Source organism: Anoplophora glabripennis, unplaced genomic scaffold (genome assembly GCF_000390285.2).
Source record: "Anoplophora glabripennis isolate ALB-LARVAE unplaced genomic scaffold, Agla_2.0 scaffold1232, whole genome shotgun sequence".
Lineage (NCBI taxonomy): Eukaryota > Metazoa > Arthropoda > Insecta > Coleoptera > Cerambycidae > Anoplophora > Anoplophora glabripennis.
Window position 1 is genome coordinate 60,038 of NW_019417320.1, and position 20,946 is coordinate 80,983.

The 20,946-nt window shown below is 32.4% G+C and overlaps 2 protein-coding genes across 2 annotated transcripts; one reads left to right on the top strand and one right to left on the bottom strand.

Annotated features, from left to right (window-relative positions):
• Positions 1-9,693: 9,693 nt before the first annotated feature.
• Positions 9,694-10,041, top strand: LOC108914548. The gene has a single exon (XM_018720379.1). The coding sequence runs from the start codon at positions 9,694-9,696 to the stop codon at positions 10,039-10,041; it is 348 nt and encodes a 115-aa protein (XP_018575895.1).
• Positions 10,042-15,302: 5,261 nt separating this feature from the next.
• On the bottom strand, positions 15,303-18,323 carry LOC108914551 (endocuticle structural glycoprotein SgAbd-2-like). The gene is made up of 3 exons (XM_018720381.1): positions 18,218-18,323; positions 16,090-16,223; positions 15,303-15,659 (listed from the first exon to the last, which is right to left on the bottom strand). The coding sequence occupies exons 1-3, from the start codon at positions 18,227-18,229 to the stop codon at positions 15,395-15,397; spliced, it is 411 nt and encodes a 136-aa protein (XP_018575897.1). The 5' UTR covers positions 18,230-18,323; the 3' UTR covers positions 15,303-15,394.
• Positions 18,324-20,946: the final 2,623 nt, after the last annotated feature.

Here is a 20,946-nt window from a genome sequence, read left to right on the forward strand (position 1 = left end):
CTACCAAACGAATTAACCAACCAACATCCTGGACACTAACTCGGAAACTTTGACCTGCCCTTGTTCTTTTCGAGCTGGACTCTGATCTGTTATCTGTTTAATCAGTGTCAGCAGCGGCAATGTATTTGTAGAGTTACTACTTAAAACGCCCCCCACCCCCTCACGACGCCTAGCCCGAGAACAACCACTGTCGGTCAATTTCTAGCTAAGGTTAAAGAACTGAAAGATAATTCTAAAATTGGTGACGTCCAAGTATACATGCCACGGCATAACAACCAAAAAAAACATCTTACTGTAAATAATTAAATAAGGAAATTGTTAAGGGGTTATACGCAGTTAGAATTTTCAAAAATTCATTTTTTTTACATTTCCAGAATGTACATATATCTGACTATTCCCTGAATATTTCATATCGATCCGGTAAGGACTTTCCGAGATATACTCATATTTGTAAGGGCGGTTAGAAAGTAGGCGGAGTAAAAACCAGAGTAGAAGCTGTTCTTTAATTTTTTGATTATTGAAAATATTCACTCTTGTGTGAAAGTAGCCACCAAAAAACTTTTCGAAAAAGCTTGTGCTGAAGAAAAATATGCTACAGAGGGTCCATCTTATGGCCCTGGAATAGATGACTCCATGTAAGTAAAAAAAAATGTTATCTATGTGTAAACTTCTTCCGAAACTTTAATGCGTTTTTCTCAAAACTATGTTTTCCAAGTCGGTGATCAAGATTTCTAAAGAACGGCTCAACCGATCGGTCTGAAATTTTAACAAAACCTTCTCAAATATATTCCTCAGGTATTAATCGAAGGAATAAGATTTTGGATAATTATTTCTATTTTTTTTAAACAATTTGTGGCAATTTTGCTCGAAAATTCGATTTTTTTTTACAAAGCCGCCATTTTCTCAAAAATCAAAATTTTGATTATTCCTTCGATCAATACCTAGTTTTATCTACCCACTAAAAGAATCTTTTCGGTTTTTTGATTTCAGATCAACTAAACCGGAGAAATCGTGGTCACCGCCGAACACCTTTTCTTAGAGGACCTTCAGGAGATCGTCTGTAGGAGCACAGCAGATCATTTTTTTTACAAATCATTAGTGCCACTATAAACTTAGATGTTGCCACTAAATGTACCAATACATTTTGTTTTTGTAAAATAAAATACCTTTTCAGAAAAAATTCATAAAAAAACGTTTTTTTTTGGCCTTGCAACTGCGTATAACCCCTTAAGGCACATTTAACTAGGTGAATAATAAATTACTGTGAGGAAAATCAAACATGTTTACTTTAATTATTTAAATGTTTTGAAGGCATAAATTTTCGTTTTTTCATGTCGTTTACGCGTTTATTCAGGGTGGTCCGAATTTTATGCAGGAAACTTCGAGGGCAGATAGATCTCTCAGATAGATACAGAGTGTTGAAGTTGTTAAAAAACATTGATTTTTTGTTTATATCTCCGGAATCTATTAACCAATTTCAATAAAATTTGATACAGATAATCTATCATAGTAGGCTTTGCATTCCCTAAAATATGAGCTTTAAAGATACAACCAGTGGTGTACAACTGGGCAAGGGTCATCACCTTTTTTATAAAAAAACCTACGCCACTGCATTTTTTACAAGTTATTGTAACGGATTTATATTGTCATGCACAAAATACGTAAAAAAGGTAACGAATTTTTTCCATAAGATTCGCCGTTTTCAAGTTATTAATATCAACACAATCCCCTTGTGCAGAAATTTATAACCATAATATTATAATTATATTTATGTTTATGCTTAAAAGTAAGTGGAATTTGTAAGCACATCATCAAAATTCATTACACTTGTTTCCACACCACCTGTGAGACATAGTTCCTTACGCGTTTTAGTTTCCCTTGGAAGCCTAACCCACTATTTTTACAAATTAGATCAACTTAAATCAAAATAATAGTAAATGTATATTTACCAAAGGCGAGGGGTAGTGAATTTTCACAATCTGCATATTTGATCACAAGAAAATCCTCATGAAGATCGGACAAGATCTTTTCAACACGAATTTTCTGTGAACACGATAAAGTCTGTGGACTATCTATTTGAATTATTAGAGGATGTTTCATTTAATATAGGACAAAATAGATGGATACAATGGATGGTGCTCCTGCGCATTCTGGGAGAATAACATTAGAAAATTATATGGGGCGATGGATAGGTAGAAGACCAAATGCCAATGTCTACCATAATGGTGCAGAGGATCCAGTATCTTGACCAGCTAGATTGCCATATCTAAACCCCCCAGACTATGTTTGGGGTTATCTGAAAACTAAAGTTTACTCTAGTTCAACAGATACAAGACCACAACTAGTGCAGTAAATAGAAGACGGGTGTAAGGAATTAAAAGAACACCACCACATGATATTAGCTTCAATTAGTTCCATTAATGGAAGATGTCAGATATGTATCGATGAGGGTGGTTCGCATTTTGAACAATTGTTGTAAATGCGTAACGTTAATTTTGTTTCTTGTTTAGTTGCTGTTGCTTGATAAATATATTTTTATTATTATTTTGATTTAAATTGTTCTTATTTGTAAAAAGTATTAGGCCTTCAGAGAAAACTAAAAACGCCAGGAACATTACCTCACAGGTGGTGTAGAAAGAAATGTAAAGAATTTTGTTGATATGGTTACAAATTACTTTTAAGCATAAACATAAATATTCTTGTAATATTATGGTTTGAAGTGTCTGCCACAAAGGGATTGTATTGGTATGAATAACTTGAGAATGGCGAATATTAGAGAAAAAAATCAAGTTACCTTTTTCACGTATTTTATGCCTTAAAATATAAATCAGTTACAATGATATGTAAAAAATGCAGTGGCGTAGGTTTTTTGTAAAAAAGGGGTGACCCCTGTCCAGTTGTACACCACTGATTGAACTTTTAAAGCTCATATTTTAGGGGATGTAAGGCCTACTATCATACATTATCCGTAACAAATTTTATTGAAATCGGTAAATAGATTCCGGAGATATAACCAAAAATTCAATTTTTTTAACAACTTCAACACCCTGTATCTCTAAAACGGAGCTGTTCAAGACCAATGTTTATAAGGCAAACATATATTATTTTAAAGAGTATCTGCCCTCGAAGTTTCCTGCATAAAATTCGGACCACCCTGTATAAAAGCTACACGAAAAGGTTTTTTTCATTTTTGTATTGTAATATGGAATTAAATTGTTTAAAAAGGCTACATCTTATCTTTGGAAATCCTTATAGAATAGGGGAAAAATATTGTGCGAAGGAAGGAATTGAATATTTAATGACTACACCTGGCGTTCCTGGCGATGCGATGGTCCAATGATATGGTTTAAAAACGTAGACAAAGTTCAGATAATTTTAAATTCCACAGTTCAGAGAACTATAGATGCAACTATATTTAAAGTTGGAGTTGAAGTTAAAATGAGAAAAAAGGGTATAAATAAGTGAAAAAGTTAAAAGAAAAAATAGAACGTTTTAATTAATAGCGAGAAGATTTAAGAATGGAAAGTAAAAATCACATTTTCAGGAGTTCATGAAGACAGCAGAGAAATCCATAATATACGCATCAGAAACCCTAGAAAGTATGCAGTGGGAATTTTGATTGCAATCAAAGGAACGCAATGAAAGGTATGCTGTAATAAACGTAAACGACCAAAAGAACTGTAGTTAGAAAAAAAATCTGAACCTGAGACGGATTGGAAATAACCGAATTGTAGGGATTAATTTCGGTTTTGTATTATGTTATTAAATTCGATGCGGTTGGATGTTGCCTTAACGACGAAAGAAAATATAGATAATCGAACACACAATGTAACATGAAACCAGTATAGAACGCATGTTTTTTCTTATCAGACATGTGTTTGTATTTGCTATAATTTATGTGAACGATCTTTAATAAATTATCCTACATTAATTTATTTTTAACATGGATAATGTTCATCGAAAAGGAATCGTATGATGAATTGTCACTTTTTTACAAAAAAATTAATTAGATCCTTTTTCATATATTTTTTTTCAATTTGGTGCTTAGTTCCTTTTCCATAAATATTATCACCGGAGACATAATTTACCAACAACGGTCAATATACTCTTGAAGTTAGAATTTAAAAGAAGGTATTGGTAAAACCGCCACTCATCTGAGGCTCCTAAAAAAAGTTTTGTTTATTTTTGTATATTTTCTCTACAATTTCTTGTTGAAAATACCCATACGAATCATTAACAATAAAATTTTGATAACATATTCTTTTAACCAGTTTTCAATATTATATTAGCAATTCTAGTGATTTGCTGGGGCAATTCTGACATCGGATTTGAGTTCAACGGCTCAAAACACATTAGTCCAGGCTGTATCGTCGCTCTCGCTAGGAACATGATTCTCATTCGATTTTTTTTTTCATAATCTTACTAAATAAATGATCCTTGAAGCATATCTGCATGTTGCCAGACGTTACTAAATTGTTTAAACAATATTTTTTAAACAAATTCGTAATTTTCGATTTTTTCACTCGAAATAATTTGTTTATGCTTTTTGGGGTATCCTGAACAAAAAGGTTCATATGCAACTTTTCTCTAAAATCTACCGTTTTCGAGATATTAACGATTTTTTGTTCGAAAAAACGCAATTTTAACCATTTTCAACGTCAATAAACTATATTAAAAACTACAATTTTTAGTGTTCCCAAAATTCTTAATTATCATTGAACATCCCTTAACAAAAATCCGAAGAGTTACAACGGGATATTTTATTCTGAAGACTTTTTTTTTTATTGTTAATAAGGCACGCGCGCCGCGTTTCTCGGCCGCTCTTGGCCGCCACCGTATACTGCGCCTCTCACGCACTCACTCGAAGTATACAGGTTCGGCAAGTCCCCATGGTACATCGGCCGTTACGTGAGATCGATACAGTAAGTCATAGAAATCCGTGCGATAGACAAGGATGGTTACATTGAAGACGTTTCATAATCTGAATAGTCACTCCCACTCCTAACCCGAAACGGGCGATGACTATTCAAATTATGAAACGTCTTCACTATAGCCATCCTTGCCTATCGCACGGATTTCTTTACTTTACTTTGTCGCTCTCATGTAAAGGCAGATGGACCATGTGGATTTTCCAGTTCTGTATACTCTACGCCTGCAACTAAGGATCTACTTGTATCGCTCAATATTGACCGTTAGGTTTGTTATTTTTTGATAATAATAAATTTAATATTAATAAACTATTTAATTAATAATGTTAATAACAAAGCGAATTATTCAAAACCAAACTATTGCTACTTTAAATTAAATGTTATATATTTTAATGGAATATAGCATATACTCGATTAAATTAATTAACTTAATTTTTTTTAATCACTGTCATGAAAAACAATTTGATAATTTAGTTAGGATATTAATTACAAAAACTTATTGGTAAAGAAAAACTAAACAATAGTAATGTTAGGTACATGTTTGGAAAATCAATGAAAAACTACGCAATTCAATTATTTATAAGTTATATAATGTTTTATTAGTAATTTACAGTAATGTACTGTACATTAATTTATATTTTATGAATTGAATACAAAATTTTTTAATAATTTCGAGCGAAAAAATCGAAAACTACGAATTTGTTTAAAAAAATAGTTTAAACAATTTTTGACCATTAGTAACGTCTGGCAACATGTACGGATATGTTTCAGAGATCATTTTTTAGTAAGATTATGAAAAAAATCGAATGAGATTCATGTTCCTAGCGGGAGCGACGATACAGTCTAGACTACATGGAAATAATGTATTCTAGTCATTTGCACAAGACTTTTTTTGTGTAATTAGGTTTTGGTTTCTGCGTTATCTTCAATACGTATCGTGTAATGTTATTTTTAACTACGGCTTGACCAAGTCACCTTGTTGGCGTAACAAACGCAAGAGACCTTAATAGTAGGGTAAGTATATTCTATACAGTGTTATGCATACCAATGTTCACTGTTCGACGTTCAGGCAGTCAATGAGCTCCAGTGCTAGTCTGGTAACGTTGCGGTGCATATCTGAAACTCGCGTACAAATAAACATGGTCAAGTTTGTACAAAATTGAAATCTGCATTAAATTATTTGAAAATTAGTAAAACTAACATCCATTTCCCTCTCCTTTAAGTAAATGTGAGGAAAGGGTCTTATTACCTTAAGTGTATTATTTTTCATTGATATAGAAATAAATAGAAGTAATAAATTTTAAATTTCGTTTTAGGACAAACTCACACTAAGTATGGTTATTTAACTGTTTGATCAACAGTTATACAGGGAAACTTTTACGACGTGACAAATGGATAAATATTCTGGTAAAGTATTTTGTATGTTATACATTTTACCTACGACCACTACTGTAAATACTTAAAAACACACTGTCTGCGATCAATATAAGATACCTATTACGTACGGTAAAAAAATCGCACAGTATTCCTAGCAACTGCCTAGCAACGGCCAATACAATACTGTTTGTATTGACCGTTGCTAGGCGGTTGCTAGGAAAACTGTACGATTTTTTTAACAAGCTGCGCGATTTTTTTACCGTACGACGTAATAGGAATCCTGCATTGATCGCAGACGGTGTATTTTTAAGTATTTAAAGTAGTGGTCGTAGGTAAAGTATAGTACGTAATACGTGGTGTAATGCAATTACGCACTCATAGAATTACGCACTCGCCGCTACGCGGCATCGTGCGTAACTATTCCATTCGTGCGTAAAATGCTTTTTACAACACTTATTACGTAATATACTATTATATAATCTAAGTTTGTATAGAGACGGTTGCAGAGCAACAAAAACAAAAAAATTGTTGTTAAAAAATAAATTAAAAATGATGACATGTTCTAAATTCTATTAATCTATTTGTGTAGTTGTACAACCTTCAGGAAATAAAGAAAATTATTCAATCAGCACAAGAGTTTATACAGTCCACTCTATCGAATAACATTGGTCCATCTTCGCTGGATTTCTTGTTTCCTGATTTGAACATACAAGAAGCCAATTGACAGGCGACGGGGAACACAGGTGACAGGCAATAAAAATACTACTATAAATAGTATCATTTATCTAGGAACACCACTTCCCAAGTCATAGCCGAGCAAAGGTTGGAGCCACGCACTGAGATAAGATCTAACCCCACAACGGTGTACGCAGCAGCAGCAGCAGGCGAAGAAGTGAGGTCCTAAGTTCCTGAGTTCCTTCCATTCCATTCCCAGTACAACTCTGAATAATTCAATTTTCTATTCTGTCTCGATTAGAACGGTCTAAAGTAAGCAATTAGTTATAATTTTGTATTCTTAACTGACAAGTTAGGTGCAAAACTGATTTACTGTCATANCCATGTAAAGAAAATATTTTTAGCTTTACAAAATGTTCCATTTCGCATGGGCACTACATAACTTTGTTATTTTAAATTGGAACATCCTGTATATTATTGCATTTTTGAATTCCTTGGTTGATATTAGGTATAGTTTAATAAATGTACGTGGTGTGTAAAACTTACCGTTTTCGATATAAGCAGTTGTTTTTGAAAAAATCATTCAACTCTTTAAATGAGGCTAGATGGCATCTAAACCGTAAGAGTTCCATTTAAAAAAAAAGGTTATTCAACTGGTAAGATTATTCAAAGTAGGTCTCAGTATTTCCGAGTGTGAGTAACGTATACGTTTTACTCACAGATGACAAGATAGAGTAATTTATGCCAAAAGGAAGTGTGAAAACTGCAGGTTCCTAACTCTTAAGGTTTAGACGCTATCTAGCCTCATTTAGTGAGCTGAAATTGCGATTTTTTCAAAAACAACTGATTATCTCGAAAACGGTAAGGTTTAAACAGCATGTACATTTAATAAACTCTACCTAATATTAACCAAGGAATTCAAAAATGCAACAATATTCGAAGGGTTTCCTGCCAGAAGGGCGTATTAACCTATGTACATACAACCTTCTGCCAGGTTAATCGAGGTAATAATTGATCATACGACCAAGAAAAGTATTGCGTGGTGCTGTTATTATTGGTGTGATAGATACGACCTTTTGTCGCGACAAATTTATCGTAGGGGAAAGTCGGGTAAGTCGACGAAGCGGGCAAGATAACGAATTGTAATTGTTCGCTTCCCAGCTAATAATACAGTTTCAGTGTATAGTGGTGCCATCTCACTAAGATTAGACAAATTAAGTTTCAAACGACAGCCGGCATTCTACAGACTCCTATATGGTATTAAACGTTTGTGTTTGTTTTCCGATAACATGTTATAAGATTGTCCCCGTGCCATATAAGATTTTCCAACAGTTTTCCAAGGTATGTTAATGCTAAATTGTGTTGAATTACTAGTTGTGGTTCTTGTTTATTGCATGCGAGTATAATTTTGTTGGTACCTTGTCTGCTGTTCAAATATAGTTAGGGAAGTTGAACATAACCTTAATGGGTAAGACGACGGGGGTAAGGTGACGAATTCGTCATCTTACTCGCATATTATTTTTTGATATTAATTTTATTTTCTTTCACAGAATGCCACGAAAATATATCAAAAAAACTAATAGGCGATCATGGAGCGAGACAAATTTAACTGCAGCCTTAATTGCTTTAGATGAAGGTCTATCTTGCAACAGTGTTGCTGCACGTTATGAAATTCCTGAGGCACCCTTGCGTCGCTATGCAAAAAAGAAACGTGCGGGGGACAATCTACCAATACATGGCGGAAGATACGTTTAGTGTGGCCCAAATTGAGGCTTTGGCCAAATATATTAGAGACATCGATAGAAGAGCATTTTTTATTTTTAAGCGGATACGTATGAAGGACGAACTACTATTTGGATCACCTCCAGGGTCCGCAGGTAGTGCTCAGCAGAATGGCTGGATGTCTACCGAAATATTTGTGAAATATTTAAAACATTTTCAAAAACATAGTAACGCTACTCCTGAAAAACCAGTTCTTCTACTAGTCGATAATCATTCCTCTCACATTTCGTTGGAAGGAATAAATTTTTGCCGCGGAAACGGAATCGTTATGGTAGGATTCCCACCCCACACCACTCATAGGTTGCAGCCTTTGGATGTATCGTTTTTTGGACCTCTAAAAACACTTTTTTCACAGGAATGCGACACATTTGTTGTCAGTAATCCTGGCCAAGCTGTTACTGATAAAAATATTTGCCGAATTTTTAATAAGGCATATTTAAAGGCTGCAACGGTTAGAAACGCTATTCAGGGTTTTAGAAGATGCGGAATTGAACCATTTGATCCTTATATATTTGGTGAAGAAGACTACGCACAGCTGAAACATCAGAAAGAACAGTTATTCCACCAGCAACTGCCCCATTAGTAAACGATACAGTTACTACACAGATAGATACCAATTCTCAAGAATATTTATCGGAAGATGAAATGCCTTTAATCTGCTTTGTGAAACCTGTGGAAAATACTTCTTCGCCACTTCATGGACCTCGTGACTCTTTTGTACCTGATAATAATAACACCAGTATAACGCGCCCAGATGTGGCAAATATAAAAAGAGATATTTTTGGATCACCTACTAAAGATATTGAGCGCCCCGGTCCAAGCGGAATTACAAAAAAAGATTTTCCATCAAAATATCCTCAGGAAGTCGTTAATAAAACTAGTAAAACAGACGAACTTATTTCGCTACAGAAAATACTACCTTTTCCAAAATATGAAAGAGCTGACAATAAAAAAAGGACGGAAAGTGGTTGCAAGCATAATTACCAGTACACCAGTAAAAAGACAGTTAGAGGAAAAATTGGAAGTCGAAAAGCAGAAAGAAGAGGCCAAAAGGTTGAAAATGCTGAAACGCGACAAGGAAAAAGGCACCAGAAACATGAAACAAAGTCAGCCCGCTATCACAGCAGAAAATGAAGAAACAATCTGCCCGTGTTGTAATGAACGTTTTGAAGATCCACCCACAGAAGATTGGATTCAATGTTCGCAGTGTCTAAGATGGTGGCACGAGTCCTGTAGCGATTATGAAGGAGTGGGAGCGTACACATGCGATGTTTGCTAATACTTCATCTTACCCGCATATGTTCGTCATCTTATCCTACCCTTGGGCATGATGACGAATTTTTCATAAAAGTAGTATATTATTTTTCTAGCATAACAGTTTATATTTTTTGTATCGTACATTCTATCTTTATGTTTATTACATGTTTAAGATTACATATAAATAAACGCACATTGAAAAAACAATTATCCGAGCTTTAAAAAAAATATATTTCGTTAACATCGCCAACATACCCGACTTTCCCCTAAATAGCATCATTTATCTAGGAACGCCACTTCCCAAGTCATAGCCGAGCAAAGGTTGGAACCACGCACTGAGATACGATCTAACCCCACAACGGTGTACGCAGCAGCAGCACGCGAAGAAGTGAGGTCCTAAGTTCCTGAGTTCCTTCCATTCCATTCCCAGTACAACTCTGAATAATTCGATTTTCTATTCTATCTCGATTAGAACGGTCTAAAGTAAGCAATTAGTTATAATTTTGTATTCTTAACTGACAAGTTAGGTGCAAACTGATTTACTGTCATATTGTCTTTCTGTTAATCGTTTTGTATACAAAAGTGTAGAATTCACTTACAAATTCAAGACAATTTTGACAGTTCAGTACGATTACATACGATTTCATCCCTATTTCAAACCATTACTTGCTTTATTCAATTATTAGATAATTTAAACAAGATATTATAAACGATTAACAATTTATTAACAATCTATTAAAATGGCAGCCGATTTAATGAAACTGATTAGGAAACGAGGTGCCGTGAAGCGATCTCTAACCAATTTTGAGCAATTTTTGAAATCAATTCAAGAGTTATCTGCGATTGATGTAACTGATGTGCTTGACAAAACAATTATTGAATTACAAGATCGTTGTGAAAATTTTAAAATATTATTTTCAGAATATGATCAGGTTCAAAATGAAATAGAGTCAATTTGCTATGAAGTTGATTTAGAAAAACAGTATCAAGATCGCGATGAATTTATATCTAAGTACCATTCTGTATTAGCAAATGCTAAAATATTATCAAATCAATTTGTAAAGACAGGTTACTGACAATGCTAATGTAAGTTCTATTCAAGGCACTGATTCACAAACAGTTAGTCAATATAATGAGATAAAATTACCTGAAACTAATCTTGGCAAATTCGATGGAAAATTTGATGACTGGTTAATGTTCAAACATACGTTTGAGGCTCTAGTTATTTCAAATACAACAATTAGTAATGTTCAACGGTTCCATTATTTGAGGTCATGTTTGGAGGGTGAGGCATTACAAGTAATTCGTTCATTAGAATTTATCCCTGAAAATTTTGATAAAGCTTGGCAAATGCTGTGTTTACGTTTCAATAATAATAGACAATTAATTCATAATCATGTTAGGGCACTATTCTAGTTAGATTCTTTGACAAAAGAATCTCGATTTGGTTTAAGATACTGTTTTGGATACTGTGTCCAGACATTTGCAAGATCTAGAAATGTTAAAACAGCCTACACAACATTGGGACACATTAATTGTTTATTTAATATCCACTAAATTTGATAAATTTACTTCCCGGGAATGGGATAAATATCGAATGAAGATTGAATCTCCAAAATTATCTCATATAAAGGAATTTATAGATAATAAGGCAGAGTATTTGTCAAGTATCGAAGCTAAAACAATAAATAAAGGTGTAAAACAAATGTCTTTATTAACATCAAACATTCAATGCAACTTTTGCAAGAAAAATCATATGATCTATAATTGTGAACAATTTTTAAAGCTTGCAATTCCTGAAAGAATTCAAAGGATAAAAGATTTAAAACTATGTAATAACTGTTTATGTTTTGGTCATAGATATAATGACTGCAAAGGAGGTAAAAAATTCCATCAAAAACATAGTACTTTATTACATCTTGACAAACAGCACACACCTCCACAAACACCAGATCAAGTTTCAGAAGTTACACTAACTAGTAACATCAACAATGATTCTGTTTTGCTTTCTACAGTGTGCATATCTATAGCTGATAATCAAGGTAGATTTCATAAGATCAGGGCGATACTAGATTCTGGCTATTTTAATTATGGGTATTAACAATGTTTCCTCCAATTTAAAACACAAATGTGACATTTTAGTGCAATCCTTGAATAGCGATTTTTCTGTAATTATTTCTTGTTTTGTGCTAAATAGTATCACCGAAAATTTGCCAATTTCAAAGATAAACATTAAGTCATGGAATATTCCCAAGGATATCCAATTAGCTGATCCGCAATTCAATGAGCCGGGAGAAATTCGTCTTCTTATTGGTGCTGAACTATTTTGGGATATTTTAATTCCAGAACAATTAAGTTGGCTTGTATCTGGGGCTATTAAGATACCATCTCAAAATGTTTATTGCAATTTTTCAAGAAGTGATGATATAAATGTTAATCTTCAAAAATTTTGGGAAATCGAAGAAACCGATAAGCAAATAATAATGTCTTCTGATGATACTGATTGTGAAAATCATTTTAATTTTTTCTAGAAATAAAGAAGGTAGATTTGTGGTTAAAATACCATTGCATTCTTCTATCTCTCTTTTAGGTGATTCCATGAACACCGCAATTAAACGGCTTCAAAGTATTGAAGGAAAATTTCAAACCAATTCGGAATTCAAATGTATGTATAGTGAGTTCATACAAGAGTATATCAAATTGGGACATATGTCATTATTGAAACCATTTGATAAGTCCAAACTCGCATTTTATCTTCCTCATCATGGAGTACTTCGTAAAGAGAGATTAACTACCAAACTACGAGTTGTGTTTGATGGTTCTGCAAAATCTAATTCTGGTTTTTCTATTAATGACTTACAATATGCTGGACCTTCAATTCAAAATGATATCTTTTCAATTCTTTTACGATTTAGACAACATACATTAGTCATGTCTGCAGATATCGAGAAAATGTATAGGCAGATCCTTATTCATCCAGACGATAGGCATTTACAGCGAATTGTTTGGAGAAATAAATCAAATGAAAGTGTTGCAGTTTATGAGTTGAATACAGTAACTTATGGCACGAAGTCAGCACCTTATTTAGCAATACGGTGTTTGAAACAGGTCACTTATGAGTTCCAAGACCAATTTGCTATTGCATCAGAAATTATTCTGGGTGATTTTTATGTAGATGACCTAATAACTGGATTTGATTCTGAACAACAAGCTATTACAATTTGTAAAGAAATAATTTTTATATTAAATTCTGTACGATTTCCGCTTCGAAAATGGACATCAAATAGTTCTAGGTTTCTAGAAAAAATTGAAAATAAGTCTGATCCAATGAGTGTTATCATTCTTGGTGACAACGAACAATTTAAAACATTGGGAATTCGTTGGGTACCAAAAACAGATGTGCTTGTGTATCATATTTCTGCAAGTTCTGAAAATATTGTGACAAAGCGATTTATACTTTCAAATGTGGCAAAAATATTTGACCTACTAGGTCTTGTTAGTCCATGTGGAATGAGTATTGCAAAACAGATAACAAGAAATTGTATAAAGTGTTTCAAATTTAAACCCAAATCAATAAATCCTATTATGGCACACTCACCAAAAACTCGAGTTACTTTAATGAATCCCTTCTATGTAACAGGAATTGATTATGCAGGCCCTTTCATATTGAAAGATAAAAGAGGTCGTGGTGCAAAATCATTAAAAGGTTATGTTTGTCTTTTTATTTGCTTTTCAGTTAAAGCAGTACACCTTGAATTGATTACAGATCTAACCACAGAATCTTTCATTGCTGCTCTACGACGATTCTCATCACGTCGTGGTAAACCGGGTCATATTTATTCAGACAATGCCACGAATTTTGTAGGGGCAGTCAAAGAAATAAATAATTTGCATAATTTTTTTATATCTTCAGGGGATGGCATTGTGCGTAATTGTGCTGATAAAAATATTGTTTGGCACTTTATACCTCCAAACTCTCCTCATTTCGGAGGACTATGGGAGTCTAGAGTTAAGAGTATGAAACATCATTTATTAAAAATTATTGGAGATACGCATTTAACATATGAAGAATTTAACACCGTTCTAATTCAAATAGGAGGAATATTGAATTCCAAACCGTTGTATCCGATGTCTCCTGATCCTAATGATTTACAATCCTTAACGCCGTCTCACTTTTTAATTGGCAAATCGTTAATTACGCTTCCTGATTCAAATGTTATGGATTTACAAATTGGAAGGCTATCCAGATATCAACTACTTCAACAAATTAATCAACAGTTTTGGAAGAGGTGGTCAAGGGATTATCTGTCTCAGCTGCAACAAAAATCCAAGTGGTCTCAACAGTCAAGTTTTTTAGCAGTTGATGATTTTGTTTTAGTCAAACAAGATAATCTTCCTCCATATCAGTGGTTACTTGCCAGAGTCGTTCAACTTTATCCAGGAGAAGACAATGTGGTGAGAGTTGCAACAGTTAAGACTAAAAATGGAATGCTTAAACGAGCAGTATCCAGGTTGTGTCCACTTCCTGTACCTGAAAGTGAGAACAGTGATGTGCTAAGTGATAGTCATCTTTAAACTTTGTTATTTAGTTTTAAGTATCTATTTAATTCTTTGTATCTTCACTCATACATATATACTGTAAGCATACTTACCAATTCTTTCTATCATGTATTTATTATTGAACTAAAATAGTTCAAGGTGGGGAGTATGGGAAAGTATTTTGTATGTTAATAAATTTTATATAATCTAAGTTTGTATAGAGACGGTTGCAGAGCAACAAAAACAAAAAAGTTGTTAAAAAATAAATTAAAAATGATGACATGTTCTAAATTCTATTAATCTATTTGTGTAGTTGTACAACCTTCAGGAAATAAAGAAAATTATTCAAATCAGCACAAGAGTTTATACAGTCCACTCTATCGAATAACATATTCTAAGAACTGAAAACCTTTTAATTATGTAAAATTACAATAGAAAGTGGTTATAGTATTAATAACAAACTAAAGTATAAAAATATTCGCTCTAACTATTCTTATTATAAAAATAATATTTGAAAACCTGATTAAATAGATCGCTCTTAAAATGTAAAAATTTCGTTCATCATGAAACTCTCTGTATAAAACGAAATATATCTTGGCAATGTTTTCAAGAATACCATTATTTTCTCATAGATTAAATTTGAAATAATTTATTTTTTAAAGAAAGAATAAAATATTTCAAAAAAACGTGAACTTGCAGAAATATATTTGAGCGTTTTCAAGACATGTTTAAAGAAACAGTATATTTATAATACAAAAATATTTATTATATTACATCAGCGTATATATAAAATCACAATCATAAATTACAGGTTAGGTTTGCTAAAAATGAACGGATCATGGTCGGCGAAAAGGTCTTTCTTGTTCCTCCTCTGGATGAGCAGCGTTGTACTCTAAGGATCGTAATATAGCGTCAGGAATTGGTGGTGCTGTGGGCAGATGAGCTCCTGATGGCTGGAATCCATTTTCGTTGGCTACGTATTGTAGTGCAATGGGCGTACCATCAGGAGCTGTGTACTTGAAGTCACCTTGTGCTTCCATTGTTTCGGGAGCCTTTAGATGCCCTTGCTCCCGCGCAGCGATTCCGTTCTCTGTTTCATAACTAAAATTTGACGAATATTATATTTACCCATATAGAATCAAGTAAATCCTAATTTTGAATGACAATTATGAAGATATGCATTCAATGATAAATGCTTAAAAGAACAAGTTTCGTAAATAAGTTTTAATATTTAATTAACTATTGGTAAGGCCAATTCTTGTAGCTTTAATGAAAAAATAATACTATTTTCATCACAGATGAACAATAATTATGTAACTATTTTATTTAAAATATAAATAATCCAAAATTATCGATATAAATTTGAAAAATCAACTAATAAGTAGTGTTACATCAATAGGTACTGTCAAGATAAATATATATAAGTGTACTATCCGCGGATAAGATATTGGAGTGTCAATTTTTTCGAAATATGTATAGTACTATTTTAGAATAAGTCTCGTTTTATTGCAGGGTGAAAATCAAACATTACCTCCACGAGTAGGATCCATCTGGGTTTGGTCCATCCTGAGTTTGACTAAGGATACGGATAATTTGTCCTGGAGTACTAGGTACGGGCCTATATTGCTGTCCTAATGAACAGCCTAGTATTGCAAAAAGTACTAACTGAAAGTTAATATAATTTAATTAAAATATGTCTAAGCAAAGTTTGTTTTCTAGGAATTTCAGTTCGTTTCAAATGGAGTGTTTGTTAGTTCCGTTTTAGAATCAAGTATCAATAATATTCGAACAATTATTATTATGTTTTATACGTTTTTCCTTATCCTTTTCTTTTTTGACATTTGATTTTAGTAAAATACGAATACTGTTTTTTTTCTGTTGAATGTAAGAGTTCACATTTGAAATCAGAATCAGAAATTACTTAGGTCATGAAATGGTAAATGTCATCGTTCTGTTACTACCTAAATAACACCGAGAAATTGTAGAAAAGACTACAACAGGGTACACTTTTCAATATATTGTCATTAATACTCATTTGGTTTTTAAAACCATGCTTATTGTATTTGCTTTAACTTTAGATAATAATAATTATAATTATATTATCTGCCTCATACGTACGTATAGGTATATTATTACAGATATCGCATTCAAATTTGTATAAAACTTAAGCGAAATTGTTATTTATATTCAAATATTAATATAAATATACTCGTACTATGTAGGCTGTAAACTGTAACTGTAAAAATATTACATAAACAAATTACTGTTATTAGGATTTATTATCATTAGCCAAGATTGAATTTGAAACTATAAGAAATGCAGAGCTAACTTCGAATATTTCTGACGGTTGTTAGAGCAGACATCATGTAATCCAGCCAATGGCAAAACAAAAATCACACCGCTTAAAAATTAATAATTAATGTTGTGCGAATATCTGTTCGTTTGAAAGTGACATCATGTACATTGGTTTATGTAGCGTTTACCGACATACATTTTATATTGCATGCTCCTGCTCCGTGATAACTATTTTGTGTATTAACTTCTAAACAAAAGAAGATATTTTAATTGCAGTCCAAGATATTTGTTCAAGGACTTAAGTCAGTGAAACAAATTCCCGTGAGAAAATTATCAATTTATTTTTGCTAAATGCTAAAATAACCTTAATGATTAAGTCTATGTCAAATTTACGCTTTTTCGCATTCATTTCCTCCATAAAACTAACAATAAGAATGTATTTATAAGGTTTTTATAAGTAGATATAGAGGAAGACAGAATAAAATGCAAAATTTCTACGTTATTAGATAGAATTACATTACATTATTTATATCCTATTTTCTGAATTTGAGCAAAGTGGAAATCTTCTGTTGGTATATTTTGAAATTCTCGATGGAAAATAAAGAACTATTTTAATAAAATTTGAAAAAACGAGTGATGAAGAAAATAAAAGTCTATGGGCCATTCACCAAGTGAGCCTGGATTTAATATTTGATTAAAATTATTACTGTGGCATATGGCAGCGTTAAAAATTAAATAAATATATATTATTTACAAATATGTACTTTCGCATTGATTATTTCCGACTATCCAAATTGAATTGTTATAAAGAGCAAAGTGTAATGATGCAAATTTTTTTCATTCTAAAAAAGCAAGCTACAACATTACAATATACTTCAGATAAGTAAACTTCTTAAACATTATTTTTAACACAGTTTGGTTCTTCTTAAGTAATAACTAGAGATGCTAATAACAAAATAGTTCCCAGCTTACCCTAATTATTGAAAGATAATATAAGTAAAATAATTAATAGAAATGAAAATTGATTTTTTAATGCAATTAAATATATATGATTCAACAGCAATATCCCGAAGAAAAACGATTTATTAAAAACGTAAATGCAAGTAAAATGTGCAGATATGGTTAAGGAAGATATAGCAGAAAGTTGTGAATATAATAAAAACTAAACAAACGATAAAAATTACTTTCGAATTATTTCACTACATATAAATCGGTCGGTAAATTTCTAAATGGAAATAAATGAAAATACATTAATATCAATTTTTTCATATTTCTAAAATTTCGAAAACATTACAAATGATTTTATGGCGGAATAACTTTCATCGCGATCGGTAGCACAATTTTCAATTCACTTTTTCACTCACCAATGTATTCATTATTGTGTGGTACCTACTGGTCACTAAGGTACTGTAATATAAATACTTCCAATCTAATTTATATATACTGGCACGTTAAGCCACGAATCATATAATCATTAATGCCCTCCCATCATCATAGCCTCTACTTATTTTTAAAGATGCATTTTAAGCTTAACACATCGCCAGGTAAAAGGTCACGAGGATGGTAAAGATGATACAAGTACTGTATTAAATGAGAAAGGTGTGGTTACGGATTCGGTTTACATTTTTTAATTAGCAATAGTATCGCTAAATATTTCTCCTTTTAATGTTAGGATGATACATGATTCACGGAATAATCAAAGTGCAACAATTGTTTTAACCTTTCCCTGTTATTGAAAGAATGCAATCGTTAAAGTACAGGTATTTATGGCGCGGAAAATAAATGTTGCTTAAATATTTTCAATTTTTAAATTTAATTAATACAGTGATATTATTCGCATCCACGTATGTTTGTAAAAATTAAAGGAAATATCTATCCAAATTAGAAGTTAGCGAAAATATCTCTATCAAATTTGTTATAACAAGTCTTTGGCTATTGATATATATCTATAACTTATACAGAGTTAGTAAATACTCGCGGAATTTACATTTTACTTTTTTAAAAAGTCTTTGTTTATTACTGGAAAGAATGTATTTTAATCCTTTACTAAGAAAAAGCAATTACAATTTGAGAAATTACTACCCGTTAAAATTTTCACAACTTCATTTTCACATGCAGAATATAAAACATTAAATTGAAATATTAACAATTTTATTTTATATAAACTAAATGTTCACAAAACAACAAATATATAGAGAAACATATATTACCTTTTTAGAAAACGTATATTTTGTTAACTCTCATATTTTTTACCCTATTTTAAGTTCAAAATTTTTTTTCTAGAAAATGTTTTCAAATAAAGTCAAACAATGTTCTTCGGTACCGGAAATCTAGGTATGCAAAAGACATCAAACCTCTCAGACAAGATTCCTTACTGCTGATATTGCGGGAAGTAACTACTATACAGGGTAATTTCAGACAATTTTCAGTGAATCAAACTTTAACCACAAATAAAACTCGATAGAATTCAGAATCATTCAGAATTGCTTTATAAAGCAAGGCTCTAAGTCTTACCGTTTTCACTGTACATTATTTAATATTGTTTTGATTTCTAAGATAATACGTGACATCATAATAATATTAATTTAAAATTTATTTCCTATCCTTAAACTAAATCTCTCTCTCTCTCCTTATCTTATCTGTGTACCCTTGGTACACGGCTGACATGATTAAGAGTATTAAGAGGAAAGCACAGTGCTATAAGCAGTTTAAGAATACTGGTCGCCATGAGTTTTTGCGTGAATATAAAGAGCTGAGAGCATATATCAAGCATTGTTCTGGATTAGCTTATAATGATTATATAGTTAATGCTGAGCTTAATCTGTGTCATCATCCGGAGCAATTTTGGTCATTTATTCACTCAAAAAACCGTTTCACAAGCATTCCTGGAAGTATGAACTATAACGGTCAAACAATAAATGACCAACAAATTATTGTTAATGCGTTTGCAGAAATTTTTCACAGCGTTTTTGTTGATCCCAAGATTAATAATCATACCAACGCTCTTCCGTCCTCGGCAAATTGTATTATTTCATTTAAAAACATCACTGAGGCAGAGGTGATTGAGGCATCAAAAAGATTAAAAAATAAGTTTACCTGCGGTCCAGATGGTATACCGTCATTCATTGTTAAAGACACGGTCCGAGTTTTAATGGCTCCTTTACTGGCAATATATAATCTTTCAGTTACAACAGGAGTTTTTCCTATAAGTTGGAGAGAGGCGAAAATGTGCCCTATATTCAAAAGTGGCGATCGCGATCTATCCTCTGTAATTTTTCTAAGATTTTTGAAATCATTTTGTATAACGGTTCTCGGTTTCTCAACAAATATGTCCATGTCAGCATGGTTTCATGAAAATGAGATCAACAACCAGCAATCTGGCCGTTCTCTCCCATTATGCATTGAAAGCGGTGGACAGTGGAGTTCAGTTCGATGTTATATATACCGACTTTGCAAAGGCATTTGACAGAATTAATCATAATATTCTTTTGCAAAAACTTTACAGCTTTGGTTTCAATTCTGATTCAGTCTTACTGTTACAATCATATTTATCCGAAAGACAACAATATGTTTTTTATAATGGTTACGGTTCTGTCAAGTATTTGGCGAAGTCGGGAGTACCTCAAGGTTCAAATTTGGGTCCACTGTTATTTTTGTTATTTGTTAATGACCTTACAACTAGTCTGAACTGTCGGAAACTAATGTATGCTGATGATTTAAAAATTTTTTCTAACATTACCTCCTTAAATGACTGTGTCGTTCTTCAAGGAGAAATAGCAAAAATTGAAGCCTGGTGTAATTTGAACGATTTATATCTAAATGCTAAGAAATGCAATATTATTAGCTTTACAAAGAAGAAATCACCTTATTGTTATAGTTACTTAATTAATCACATCAAAATTAATCGTTTGACTAAAATTAAAGACTTGGGAGTGATCTTCGATCAGGAATTATCTTTTTCATGTCATATCGTGTCCAAGGTCGATGATGCAATGAAGGCTTACGGTTTTATACTTCGCAACTGTAAATCGTTTACTAATGTCGCGTCGCTCATTATTTTGTATTTTTCGTACGTTAGAAATAAACTAGAATA

Coding starts and splice junctions, on each gene's coding strand:
- LOC108914548 (XM_018720379.1), top strand. CDS start 9,694: ATGAAAGAGCTGACAATAAAAAAAGGACGGAAAGTGGTTGCAAGCATA.
- LOC108914551 (XM_018720381.1), bottom strand. Junction 15,660..16,089: donor GATGGATCCTACTCGTGGAG/GTAATGTTTGAT, acceptor GTCAAATTTTAG/TTATGAAACAGAGAACGGAA.